The sequence below is a fragment of the Lutra lutra genome, chromosome 1, assembly GCF_902655055.1.
Source record: "Lutra lutra chromosome 1, mLutLut1.2, whole genome shotgun sequence".
Classification (NCBI taxonomy): Eukaryota; Metazoa; Chordata; class Mammalia; order Carnivora; family Mustelidae; genus Lutra; species Lutra lutra.
Window position 1 is genome coordinate 119,776,828 of NC_062278.1, and position 13,926 is coordinate 119,790,753.

The 13,926-nt window shown below is 40.3% G+C and overlaps 1 protein-coding gene across 2 annotated transcripts in view; it reads left to right on the plus strand.

Annotated features, from left to right (window-relative positions):
- The first annotated feature begins 322 nt into the window (after nucleotides 1-322).
- TFRC (transferrin receptor) overlaps nucleotides 323-13,926 on the plus strand; it is a 29,066-nt gene continuing 15,462 nt past the window's right edge. The window contains exons 1-8 of one of the 2 annotated variants that reach the window (XM_047734276.1): nucleotides 323-438; nucleotides 7,394-7,452; nucleotides 8,023-8,233; nucleotides 9,239-9,452; nucleotides 10,647-10,796; nucleotides 10,972-11,074; nucleotides 13,017-13,130; nucleotides 13,805-13,903. In XM_047734276.1, the coding sequence (XP_047590232.1) occupies nucleotides 7,417-7,452; nucleotides 8,023-8,233; nucleotides 9,239-9,452; nucleotides 10,647-10,796; nucleotides 10,972-11,074; nucleotides 13,017-13,130; nucleotides 13,805-13,903 (927 nt within the window). In that variant the 5' untranslated portion in view covers nucleotides 323-438; nucleotides 7,394-7,416. Of the gene's footprint in view, nucleotides 439-7,393; nucleotides 7,453-8,022; nucleotides 8,234-9,238; nucleotides 9,453-10,646; nucleotides 10,797-10,968; nucleotides 11,075-13,016; nucleotides 13,131-13,804; nucleotides 13,904-13,926 lie in introns of both variants that reach the window. The other variant, XM_047734266.1, reaches the window with a different exon arrangement.

Here is a 13,926-nt window from a genome sequence, read left to right on the forward strand (position 1 = left end):
CGGTCAAGGTTAGATTGCTGGATCCACCGAGCAGGGCTGCGGTCCGCGTGTGCCGCAGCAGAAAGCGGCGAGTAAGAAAGAAGCCAGTACGCGCGGATCCCACCGCTCCTCCCCGCACCTGCAGTCTTGGCGCCTTTTCTCTCCGACCACGCCCCGCCCCTCCCCTCCCCGCCCCGCCCCTCCCCTCCCCGCCCCGCCTCGCCTCGCACACTAGCCAAGGGTCCGCGATCTGGTGCGTGCGCACCGCTCGCCTCAGGCAGTCCACAGCCAGGGCACCTCTTGGGTGTACGTGAGACAGGAAGTGACGCAAAGCCGGGGGAGGGGTTGGAAGAGGGTGGAGCCAAGCTATAAACAGCCGGTTGGGGGCGAACGTCCCCCAGAGAGCGTCAGCTTCGGCCTGTGGCGGCTGTGCAGGTAGCGGCCGGAGGGGGTGTCCGTGTGAGTGTCGCGCCGATGCTAGAACACTGCAGCTCTCCGGGCCTCTCCTCAGCCTGCAGGGCTGGTCCTAGCGGACTCCGCGGCGGCCCCCTGGGGTGCTGTCCAGCAGTGTCCGGGAGACGCAGGGGGCGCGGGGAGGCTGCGGCGGCTTCTGAGAGGGGCGAGGGGGATGGAGCGGGGTCCGCGAGCGGGTCAGGAAGGGGCCGCGGCGGCGCGGGGAGCGGGCTGCAGGTGCAGCGAGCTGGAGCCGCTGGGCGAAAGGCTGTCCTCTTTGCCTTCCTGTGCCTTGTCTCGGTCACGGAGCGGCAAATGGTTTTTCCGTTAGGGTATGGAGGGCGAGATGAGGGGTACCCACTGTAGCTCTGAGCCCCGCCATTCTGCTTCCGGTTCCTCGGGCCACCCGGATCCCTTGTCCTCCGGCTCATCCTTAAAAGATGCGGGACCTCGTGGGACAGCCTTAGGCCGCGGGCGCGGGAGTGCGAGCCACGCTGCCGCAGCGGCGACCCGCTCTGCTGAGAGCACGTGGCTGCTCCGAGAAGTGTCCTCGGGGAACTGCTGTCGCGGTGCATGGGTGACCTTGAGCTTGTAGCCCTTCGATCCCAGGGCCTACTCGGGCCCTGGTCTCACTGCTGAAAGGGTCAGAGCTGTCCTCGACTCGGTTACGAGTGTGTCCTGGGAATTTGATGGGAGTTTCTGTAAGCCCTGAGTGTGAACCCTGGTACACCCTGATCTTCTAGCGTTGCCGCTGGCCTTGTGTATAGGTTCTCAGTGTTCCCCAGGCAGAAGCCGCTTGAACACCGCGGGTATTGACTGAAAGAATATTGATTGCTAGGCTCTCCTTGTTGGAAGGTGGGAGACGCAGGGATGACTTCTGGTTTGTGAAGCTATGGTCTGGAGGCTAAGTGAAAGCTGTTGGGATTGGAATTGGCTTTTGCTTTCAGGAAATTAGTGATATGGGTAAAAGGCTGTGCTATATTGATGAATGCCTTAGAGACCCATTGTATTACTGCTTCTGGTGGATGGCTTTCTAAGGTAGTAGTGGGTAGGGTGAGTAAGAATAATGTTTTGTGACTTGGCTCTTCGGTTAACATTTTTCCTTTGCTTTCAGCGACCTTGGGTAGACCAGGGAACTTAACTGCTTCTGCTTTCTTTTCTGGGAGGTTGGGTAAGAGAATTGAAGTAGGAAATAGTTGTCCTCTTAAAGAAGTACTGGGATACCTGATATCTTTATTCTAGGCTTAGATAGGAGTTGGAATACTAGATGATTGATTATTCAGTTGCTGCTGAGCTGAGGGATTTGACCTTATTGACAGAGACATTTAAGGTGATTTCCAGAAGTTGTTTTCTATTGAAAAACTCAAGTGAGACTATCTACAGTACTTGTTGGCCCTGCTGGGCTTTTTTCCTCCCTTTTGGATTATAATAAACTCCATATACTTCACAAGAAGATGTAGAATTTAAAACATTTCATCGATGACGAAATATTTTCTAAAGGTTTATATAGCATAGCACCCTTGAACTTTCTTTAATGGAATGTTTTTGGGAAGTAATGGTTGTGAAATTAGCCTGTGCTGAAGATTGTTGGGAAGAGACAATAACTCCACTAACTCTGCCCTAAGTTGGTGGCTGTTAATTGCCTCTGATAATGTACTTATCTATAATGGAGCATGGTTCCTGGTGGAACTTGAATCAGACAACAGTGAAAGCTAGTTAAAAGTGATGCACATTTTGGAGCTCTTCTCTGTGCTGCTTGTGTGCTCTCTCAGATAAACACCGTACAGGTAGATAGCAATGACTTCAAGTAGTCCTGACCTTTGAGTAGGGCAGTCTTTTTACAGAAAGCTGAATGGGAATGAAGATTCTCCTTGTTTTCCGCCAGGGCCTTTTCATTTTTGTATTTTTTGAAAAGATTTATTTGAGGGGAGGGGCAGAGGGAGAGAATTTTCAAGCAGCTTCCGGCTGAGTGCTGAGTCTGTCCTTGACTGGATCTCCTCACCCTTGAGATCATGACCTGAGCTGAAACTAAGACTGAGCCACCATCCAGGCACTTCACAGCCCTTTCATTTTAGACCCTTAATGCTAGGAAAGACTTTGACCATCTCTTTACAAGTCATACTAGGTGGACACAGTTATGTGTCCTGAGGGCTCTACAGAAGTTTTGTATTCATGTAACCTTTTCATTTTCCCCTGCAAATGAGTAGGGAAAGAGTTTGCAAAACGGGAATCCATAATCAATTGCTTAAGAACTTGGAGCCCTACCAGGTAACCTCTTAAAGGTTTTCTGCCTTATTTTTTTTAAAGATTTTATTTATTTGAGAAAGAATGCACATGAGTGGGGGCAGGGGCAGAGGGAGGAGGAGGAAAGAATCTCAAGCCAGCTCTTTGGCAGAGGTCAAGAGATCCACTGCTGGATGTTCTTTGCAATCCCCGGACTCTGAGGTCATGACCTTAGCCGAAACCAAGTGTCAGAGGCCCAACTGACTGAGCCACCAGGCGCCCCTAAAGTTTTTCTGCTTTTTAAAATCTCCCTACTGTCCATGCTTTGCCCAGTGATTCCAGGATAAACCAGAAAAGTGCCAGGGATGGGAGAAGATTCTAGGTCTAAGGTATTCATTATATTCTCTATGTAATTTCCAAATGATAAGAAAAATGAACTTCATACACATTAAGCATGTCCCACTACAGTTAAGAAATATAATGTCTTTATTCCTAATTATTCCTTGTAAATTCCTTATTTTAAAAGATTTTCTTTATTTGAGAGAGACAGCATGAGCAAAAGAGAGAACACAAGTCAAGAGAACACAAGCCAAGGGGAGGAGGTAGAGGGAGAAGCAGACTTCCTGCCGAGCAGGGAGCTAGATGGGGGACTTGATCCCTGGACCTTGAGATCATGACCTGAGCCAAAGGCAGATACTTAACTGACTGAGTCACCCAGGCGTCCCTTATCCTTCATACATTCTGTATTAAGTGTAGGGCAGGGAAATGAGAGAAGGCTCCAAAAAGATGTTCCCTGAACTGAGTCAGGAAGAAAAGAGTCAAAACAAGAACAAAGGAAGAATGTTAGTCCCATTTTGGAGAAAGAGGACAGTAGTTATTAGGTAGTGAAGTCCCCTAGAACAGAGCCTCAAAAACAGGTAGAGGTAGAGGAAATTCCTTTTATGTGAACTCTAAGGACTTAAAACTGTGGTCCATTTTCTAAGTGGAATTGAGCTTGTCAATAATAAAAAAGTGGCTTATTGTTACTTCAGGTAAAATGGAGTAGCATCCTTGGGCATCTTAGACATAGATGACAGTTTTTGGTACATGATCTGTTCAGCCCTACTTAGCTATATGTATTGTGTACAGATTCTTGGTTTTGAGACACTCCAAAGTAGCTTAAGACCTCAAGTATTGCTGTTTTAAAAAATTAAATAAAAATCAATGCCACATTTCCAGAAAGTAGGAATAAAATGATTTGAATTATAAAGTTTAGGACCGTAGTCTAGCTAGTACCTTTGCCTACCCTCCTGTCTTCTATCCCATGGCTCAATTAGAAGACATTTCAAATCCTTCCATTTCATGTTCCCAAACATGAACGGGCTCTGTTTTACTTACCTTGATTTTCTCTCATTATTAATGTGAGAAACTGAATAGGTTTTCCAGTTATCTGAGAGCACTAAATATATACAAGGTACTAATACGTATAAAAATCAAGGTGATGTTTGGTTTGTCTCATTATAAATTATCAGCAGTGGTGATATCTTGAAATAAGCCGTATAAAAGTTGTTTGGCGTTGAGATGCTGTCTTTTAACATAACAACCTGCTTATAGACAGTTATAACTGGTATGGAAAGTTTCTCCCATGCTTTTAGAGCACATAAATTAGAGTGATTTCAATTGGAAGAAAATTTATTAAGGGGTTCTTTTACATACAGAGCTTTACTGTGTGTGAGGCCATTTTGAAAGAATGATTCAAATTTGTTATATATAAAACTTAAGGAATAACACAGATATCTACAATTGTATTCTTTATAGATGTGGGGTTAAATTATGAGATTAAAATGGGAATTGCCTAGGTCACAGTTTTTCCTCCAACTTTCTTTCTTTTGTGTTATAATATTTTGTGTCTGGGTATTGAAATAGAAATACTGGTTTTCTCAATAAAAATGTATTTAGATTTTAATTATATAATTACATATTCTATTAATATCTTTGTTTATGCAGACTTGGAATCATGTAATCTCGTTGTTTATTTAAATCCTTTACTTGGATCATTATTTAAAAGTGTTGTCCCTTTAGTCTCAAAATTAATTTAAAACTAGAAACCTTGAGGAATGGCTGGTTCAGAAGAATATTAAACTTGAAAGCTGCTCTTTCCTAGAAAAGGGTGATTAAAATTGGTTCAGGGTGGAGTCTTCTAGTTCTGGTTTTAGTGATTGGGTTTGTACCGTTCTGGTGCAGTGATAGTGATAAACTTTTTGTACCAGATGGGGCAAGAGACTGCTTCTTAGAAAACGATCTCATACTTCTTAGCTCTGTTGTTTAAGGCTTGGGAATGAAATTTTTGTTGTTAATAGGTTTTGATAGACTTTTCTAATGCCAGTTTATATAATGTCTTTTACAATCTTCATATATCTCACAGTTTGCTTTGTGGTATGTGGGTGTTAAATACGCTTTAAGTGTAATTATAATATAGGAAAAGCCTTAAAATAGATAGTATGAATTAAGTGACCATTTTATTTATTTCAACATATCATTTTCAAACACCTAGATGCATTCAAACCAAATTAATTAGGAAATCCAGATTTCAGTTAATACCTGTACTGTAACTTAACATAGGATTCTCTTGGTTAAGGAGGTGTTTTTTACTCTTTTTTTCAGAGAGGCAGGCAGAGAGAGAGGAAGGGGAAGCAGGCTCCCCGCTGAGCAGAGAGCCCGAGCTCAGCCCGATGCTCAGCCCGATGCGGGACTCGATCCCAGGACCCTGAGATCATGACCTGAGCCGAAGGCAGCGGCTTAACCCACTGAGCCACTCAGGCGCCCCTGTTTTTTACTCTTGAAGTGGCTGTCAGAGGGCCTAGCTGGCTAAGTCACTTGGTAGAGCATGTAACTCTTGACCCTCAGGGTGGGTGTAAGTTCAAGCCCCATGTTGGCTGTAGAGATTACTGGGGGGGGGACTTAAAAAAAAAAAAACTACTGAACTGGTTGTCATTGAATTATTTTAAAATTTATTTTAATTGATATACTGATGTATAGTGGACATACCATATTATATTAGTTTTAGGCATGCAACATAGTGATTCAAGGGTTAAGATTAATTTTTTAAATTTCTGGAGATGAGAACACAATTTTTATAACCCAGTAACCCATTGAACTTCAGTTTTAGATGATCAGTTTTCAGCCTTGAACAAGACACTTAACATCTCAGATAATTGGCTTCTTTGTCTGCGTACTGTGTTTTTCTTTGTCTATTCTTTTTCCATCAAAGATCTGCTAGATAATTTGTAAGAACTGTTCATTTAATCAGAAGGATCGGGTTTTTGGTCATTTTTATTGCAAATGCTTTGTTATGGGTCTTTGTAGCATGACCATTCTTGGCTTAATTCTGTTTTAGTTTTTTTTTTTTTCCAGGTGCTAGTCTGTTGTCTTATATTTGTTCTTTTGACTACTAAATTCAGCTACTTAAATCTACTTAACATGGGTGACATTCTAACTGATTTTCCCCACATGCTTTTTAAGATTTACTTATTTATTTTTGGTGGGGAGATGAGGAGCAGAGCGAGAGGAAGAGAATCTCAAGCAGACTGTCTGCAGAGCATAGATCTTGCCATGGAGCTCAATCACATGACCCTGAGATCATGACCTGAGCTGAAACCGAGTCAGACGCTTTACCAACTGAGCCACCCAAGTGCCCCCCTCACATTTTTAAGTTTGAAAATCTTCAAGCCTACAGGAAAAATTGAACAGTACAGTATATATCCATGTACCCTTTACTCTGATTCACCAGTTGCTAATAGTTGCCACATTTGCTTTATTTCTTAACACTTTTTAAAACTGAACTGTTCAAGAGTAAATTATACAAGTTATGATGTGGGGTATCTGGGTGGTTCAGATAGTTGAGCATCTGGCTTTGGCTCAGGTCAGGATCCCAGGGTCCTGGGATTGAGCGCTGGGTTGAGGTCCCTGCTTAGCAGGAAACCTGCTTCTCCCTCTACTGCTCCGCCTGCTTGTGTGCTTTTTCTATCAAATAAGTAAATAAAAATCTTTAAAAAATGAAATAGGGACGCCTGGGTGGCTCAGTTGGTTAAGCAGCTGCCTTCGGCTCAGGTCATGATCCCAGCGTCCTGGGATCGAGTCCCACATCGGGCTCCTTGCTCATCAGGAAGCCTGCTTCTCCCTCTGCCTGCCACTCTGTCGGCCTGTGCTCATGCTCTCTCTCTCTCTCTAACAAATAAATAAATAAAATCTTAAAAAAAAAAAAGATTTAAAAAAAAATGAAATAAACATAGACATTATGATACTTCATTCTTAAGTTTATTATTATTTTAGTAATTTTTACATCCAACATAGGTCTTGAACTCACAACCCTGAGATCAAGAGTTGCATGCTCTTCCAACTGAGCCAGCCAGGCTCCCTGATACTTCATTCTTAAAATCTTCAGTATTAATTTCCTAAAAACAAGGGCTTTCTCCTCCAAAAACAGAATACCATTATTGCACTCTCCAAATCTAACACTGATACAGTATTGTTATCCAGTATATAGTCTGTATTTAGATTTATTTCTCCCAATGATATAGTTTGTCCCCCCCCACCTCACTTCAGGATCTAATCAAGGATTACACTAAATTTAGCTGTCATATAAACTAAATGTCTTTGTTAAAGACCCTTTCTAGAAAGGTGATAATATATTTAAAAGTAAATTTGTATAATAATACAGTGGTATCTATCTCACATTAATTTTCTGTTTTAATACTAGGCTCTTCTGTGTAGCAGCTCAGAATGATGGATCAAGCCAGATCAGCATTCTCTACTTTGGTAAGATATTTTAAGTTGTATTTCTTGTCACCAGTTTGTGAGAATATGAAGTATATAAGAATGACTCTTACCCAGTAATCATGAAGTCCTATCCAAAGGTATCATAAAGTATTTGTTTATCTTGAAGTGGTAGTCTTGAGATATAACTGTTCCCACAGAGGAAGGGTATATTCAATCTTGAGTAGAGTGAACTTGAAAATTCCTTTAAGAACTTTCAAGGTATTTTTTGGGTGTGGTGCGAGGGGGACAGCCAAGTAGATAAGAGGAACTGAAGAAAGCACTGTATAACATGTATACCTATGTTATACATACATAACAGACACCCCGAATGAAAAGGCTGAATGAGATAAAGGCCAGTGTGTGATCTAGCCCTCATCTGACATGGACAGAACAGGGCATAGGGAAGAATGTTGCTTTGAAAGAGGAACTTCTTTTTCCTTAAGAATATATAGCAAGTCCCAATAATGGCCCAATAGTAAGTATAGTACCTAACCAAACTTTTTATAAATGTTCCTCTTCCCTTTCTTCTCTTTCATAATGCTTTTTTTCCCTCTTTTTTTCAAATCTCAGTTTGGTGGAGAACCATTGTCCTATACCCGGTTTAGTCTGGCACGGCAAGTAGATGGTGATAACAGTCATGTGGAGATGAAACTAGCTGCAGATGAAGAAGAAAATGTTGAAAATAACGTGAGGGGTAATCATGCCAGTGTCACAAAACCAAAAAGGTTGAATGGATTTATCTGCTATGGGACTATTGCTGTAGTCCTCTTTTTCTTGATCGGTAAGAGTGGCCATTCTAAACTTAAATGTTCCTTGTCACTGACTCTAGGAGGTCTGTTAATTCAGCTAAGCAAACATATATTTTGTACCTTTTTGTGTGCCATTATGCTAGGCACTAGGAATATAATGATGATTGAGATTCTAAGCCTGCCTTGAGTTGAGCCTTGTGTGGGGGGAGAGACACAGGAATCATTGCATTAAAATGTGCCAATGTTATATTAGAAATACACACAGAATATTTGTAGCATACAAGCTTGCCGTAAGGATTTAAGGAAGGCTTCTGGGAAGAAAAGTTGCCTATGTCTTAAAAATTATTGAGGGACATGTGGCTGGCTCAGTAAAGCATGTGACTTGATTTTGGGGTGATGAGTTCAAGCCCTATGTTGGGTGTGGAGATTAGTTAAATGAAAAAAAAAGGTAACTATTTAAAGTTCTTACACATTTGACTCTTTGAACAACATGGGCTTGAACCTACACAGTCCACTTACATGCAGATTTTTTTCAATGAATATATTGGAAAATCTTTTGGAGATTTGTGACAGTTTGAAAGAATTTACCAACTGCATAGCCTAGAAATACTGAAAAAGTTAAGAAAAAGATAGGTATTGTTGTAAGAATATACTGTATTCACATATGTATGCATGTAAGTAACCTGTGTATGTACAAAATACGTGTTAATTGATTATGTCATCATAAGGCTTCTGGGCAACAATATGCTATTAGTAATTAACGTTTTTGGAGAGTCAAAAGTTAAATGCAGATTTTTCACTATGTGGGGTTTATACCCTAAAACCACCCCCAACATTGTTCAAGAGTCAACTGTATGATTTATTAGATTCACTGGTTTAACACATAAAAAACTGAGATTTTATTATTTACTTTCAAAATGTTTGCTTACAGTTTGAATAAACCTGTATTTTCAAGGCTTAGCTAAAAATATTAACAGTTCCTATAGGAATATATTATAAAGGAAATTCTGAGTTCAGCTGTGAAACTTTATCTGTAGGATTTATGATTGGCTACTTGGGCTATTGTAAGCGTGTGGAACCAAAAGCTGAATGTGAGAGACCATCAGGAACGGAGTCTCTGGAGACAGAGGGAACAGAACCTTCAGAAACAGAAGAGTACTTCCCTGAAACACCTTCTCGCTTATTTTGGGCAGACCTCAAAAAAAAGTTGTTAGAGAGACTGCACAACACAGAGTTCCTCACCACCATGAGGTAAGCTTGAGCTACTTCACAAATTCACAAATTTAATCTCCGTATTTAAACAAATATCAATTACTCAGAACAGTTCCACAAAACAAATGTGGCAGTCTGGAGGAAAGCGTTAGAGTTAGGGCAGGCCTCCCCCTGTGTTCAGCTGGAGGGAAAGCAATTAGTAAGGAATTCAAACCCTCAGATGGGAAAAAGAACTTGGGGACACTCCCTTTCCTTTAAAAAAAAATTCATAGGTCTTTGATCTTTTTGTCATCTAGCTCCCTTTAGAGTCTGTTCCCTGTGTCAGACTCTCTTCTGCTTTGATTTTGCATCTTAACCCCCCTTGTAAGTCATGCTGTGCTTTGCTACTATCCACAAAGGTATTAGTAAGTAGCCTTTATTTTTGAGATCAGGACTAATTTGACTGCCTGACTTGATGCAGAGACATATCATGTCTTTAGTACTCCTTGATTTCTTCTGGTTCTCATTAATCCATACCCTAAGAAGTGTCCTTAAGGTTCCTGTCCTTTAGTTTTTAAGATCTTCCTTAGAAACTTACCTAACTCTGTGTAAAGGATGTATTCTTCCTTTACCTTTTAGCTGGCTTCCTACAGTTTCAGTGATAGAGTAATTCTCTTAATCTTAGGTTAGGAATCTTGGCATTTTTACTTCATCTAGTGAATACTTTATTGTATACTATATATATACCAGGCCTTATAGATAAAGTGAGAGTGTAGTTTACAAAAGAAAAAAATCTATATGATCTACATATATTTACAATGAGACATAGGAGACCAGAACAAGCAGTAGTTTTGCTTCAAAGTAGGTGAAAATTAAAGCTCTACTTGAGTTCACCAACAGTACACTATCTTTCATTTTGCTTACAACAGATTTCTTGGAAACTACTCATTTCCCCTAAAGCTCTACCCTAAGCAGGTACCCCCTTAGGATGGAGCTCTTGAAGGACCACTTTACTAGGATAAAGAGGTTTTTAACAAGCTGAAGACCTGAAGACCTAAATACCTTCAGATAGTTGGCCATTTTTTCCCCTTAAGTTTGCCTTCAGTCAGTCCAGAAATTTTGGGTCACAGTTAATTTATCTTAGCTATGACTAGTATTGAGTTATGCTTTTAAAACAATTTGCTTGATATTTGAGTTCACTGTTTATTTTAAATTAAATTTCAGTTCATTTAACAGTGATGGTTTTTCCTCTAGGCTGCTGAATGAAAACACCTATGTCCCTCGTGAGGCGGGATCTCAAAAAGATGAAAGCCTTGCTTTTTTCATTGAGAATCAATTCCGTGCATTTCTACTTAGCAAAATTTGGCGTGATGAACATTTTGTTAAGATTCAGGTCAAAAGCAGGTATGTTGAAAGATGGTAAACTGATTTTTATGTAAGTAGCTATTTTCAGGTCTGCTAACACAGCACTTTCATAGTAAATAATGCATGTCAAATACTAAATGTATTAAAACAATTTAATTTTTTCCCCAAGGTTGTCCTTAACTTTAGTTTCACTTTAACTTAATCTTTTTAGCAGTGCTCAGAACTCGGTGACCATAGTGGGCACGGACAGTCGTGTGGTATACCTGGTAGAGAGTCCTGAGGGTTACGTGGCATACAGTAAGGCAGCGACCGTTACAGTAAGTAAGGCAAAACAGTACATGAAATTGTTTTCCCTGCTGAATAGCTCAGAAACTCATTGTTACTTTTCGTAGGAATTTTGGTGTAAATTTACTTGTAAAATGTCCCTGATCGTGAGATACTATTGTTCTCAACCCTTCTATACCACAGTGAAAGTAAAATCCCAGGTTCTCAAATAGGACAGCAAGGGCCCTAAGTCATCCGCCTGCTCTTTTCCTCCTTCACTGTGCTCTGGCCACCCCAGCTTCCCTGGTGTTCTCAAACTCTAAAACACAGGCATGCTTCCACGTCAAGGCCTTTATAAAACTTACTTTTCCTTCTGCCAGCCCCACGCTTCCCTTAAAAACCAACATGGTCTCTTCTTCATTTTGTGTAAGTCTCTTCTCCGCTGTTACCTCTTTAGGGGGAAGTGTCTTCCTTAATTATCTTGGTAAAAATGGCCTTCCTTCAAATCAATTCCCCTTATCCTGCTTTATTTTTCTTCATGGAACTTAACATACCTGACATTTGTTTCCACACTAGAATGTAAGCTACACGGAGAGCTAGAGGTTGGCTTTCTGTACTGCTATGTTACAGAGCCCTGCACAGTGCCTGACATAGTGGTGTATGCTGAAAGTGGATAATCAAGATGCTATGTGGGGACAGATAGAAGTAACCATTTTGGCTAGAGTCTAGTCTTAGCTTGACTCTTTAATGCTTGATCATTTTTTAAATTTAGGCAAATATGGCCTAACTACTACAGAAATTAAACAGATCTATCTAGGTTTTTCAGGTGAGAAAACATGTTTGTATGTCAGGGGTCTATCTAGTGGGTGCTTTCCAAGCCAGATGAAGTCTTACCTGTGCCGTATCACTTTCCCTGGCTACCTACAAGCTCTAGGGGTTGGAGATGGGTGCACTTCGGGCAAAGAACATTGAGAGTTTGGGGTTACAGTCAGTTAAGCATCCAACTCTTGGTTTCAGCTCAGGTCTTAATCTCAGACTGGTGAAATTGAGCCCCATGTGGGGTTTCACACTGAGCATGGAGTCTGCTTGTCACTCTCTCTCCCTCTCCCCCTCCTCCCACATCCCCCTTCTCTCTCTCTCTCAAATTAATTAGAAAGAGAAAAGAACATTGAGGGTTTTAGTGGATATTTGGTTGTCAGAGTCAGTTGATAGCTCTAATAGAATTTAGGAACATTATGAGACAGCTTTTATAGACACCTAAAAGTTGATCTATGCAAGTCACTTTATTATTGTAATAGTATTTAATAGTTTTCACACAGGTTTATTATCAGAACTTTTGGTTAAGACCCATTCCTGTGTATGTCCTTAATTATCTAGCATTCACTTGTTAGGAACTTTATGTAATTGGTGCTGCCAGGACTGGCCTACAGTATTTATATTGATTGTCTCTTTGTTTATCATATTCTTTTTTTTTTTTTTTTTTTAATTTTTTTTAAAGATTTTTTTTTTTTTTTTATCTGACAGACAGAGATTATAAGTAGGCAGAGAGGCAGGCAGAGGGAGAGAGAGGAGAAAGCAGGCTCCCTGCTGAGCAGAGAGCCCGATGCGGGGCTCGATCCCAGGACTCTGGGATCATGACCTGAGCCGAAGGCAGAGGCTTTAACCCACTGAGCCACCCAGGCGCCCCGTGTTTATCATATTCTGTTAGCTTTTCTCTTCCCCCAGATATTAGAAGCAATGTAAAAGAGATTAAATGTCAGTAAGTCAGTGCAAATTAAAGGCAGCATTCGATGATACAAGACATGAATATAGGGGACCAGAAGTCTTGATTCTGACCAGTTCAAATAGAAATCTCTTATATCCTTTCTAGGCTTGGGCATCCTTTTTTGTCTCTTGTTTTCTCTCTTGGGTTTCATCTGTAAAACCATCCTGTCTTAGACTCTGTGGTTGTTCTAGTTACCCTAATGCTCGTTAACTCTGATGTTTTTATTCTAGGGTAGACTGGTCCATGCTAATTTTGGCACAAAAAAAGACTTTGAAAATTTAAACTCTCGTGTGAATGGATCTTTAGTGATTGTTAGAGCAGGGAAAATCACTTTTGCTGAAAAGGTGAGTTTAAGTTCTTGAATACATACTGGTTTTCATTTAAATAGTATTGATTTTTTTTTTTTTACATTCTGAAAACTCAGTCTTAAACTCATACCTAATAATTAAAGTGTTCAACAAATTAAATAAGTTGTAATTCTCTAAACTGTAGGTCACTTGTAAAACTATGGCATAGACATTTGGAGTATTCTGCAGTCATTGTCTTTCAGTGAAAAAGAAGTAATCAGAAATGCTTAAGTGAAGGGAGTTTAAATTTAAAATAACAATATTCTGTCATATAGGATTGTTAAATTGTTAAATTAAGGTGCTTTGTTACATTCTATATAACTGAGTTTTATGTATATAGAGAATTCAGTTAAAACTATGTTTTATGAAAAGGAGAATTAAAAGTCAAAGCTCCGTTAGAGCCTAGAATGGAACATAGCAAAAGATAGTGGTTGTGTTGGATAGGTTTTTTTTATTATTTGTCTTTGAAACTCCTTGATGAAAAAGAAAAGAAACTCCTTGATGAGTTAGTTAAGGCAAGAATTTTGTCTCAATGTATAAGGTCTTTGAAACGTTGGGGAGTTCTGGTGCTGTCCTCTGTAACCCTTTGTCTTAGCATAAAGCCCAATACATATCTTCTGATTTTGTGTGATTACCTCTTCATTTTCTGATCTTTACATGTTTTCCTTCAGGTTGCAAATGCTCAAAGATTCAATGCAATTGGGGTCTTGATATACATGGACCAGTCTAGATTTCCCATTATTAATGCAGAGACTCCAGTATTTGGCCATGTGAGTTTTTTCTTAAGTAAATG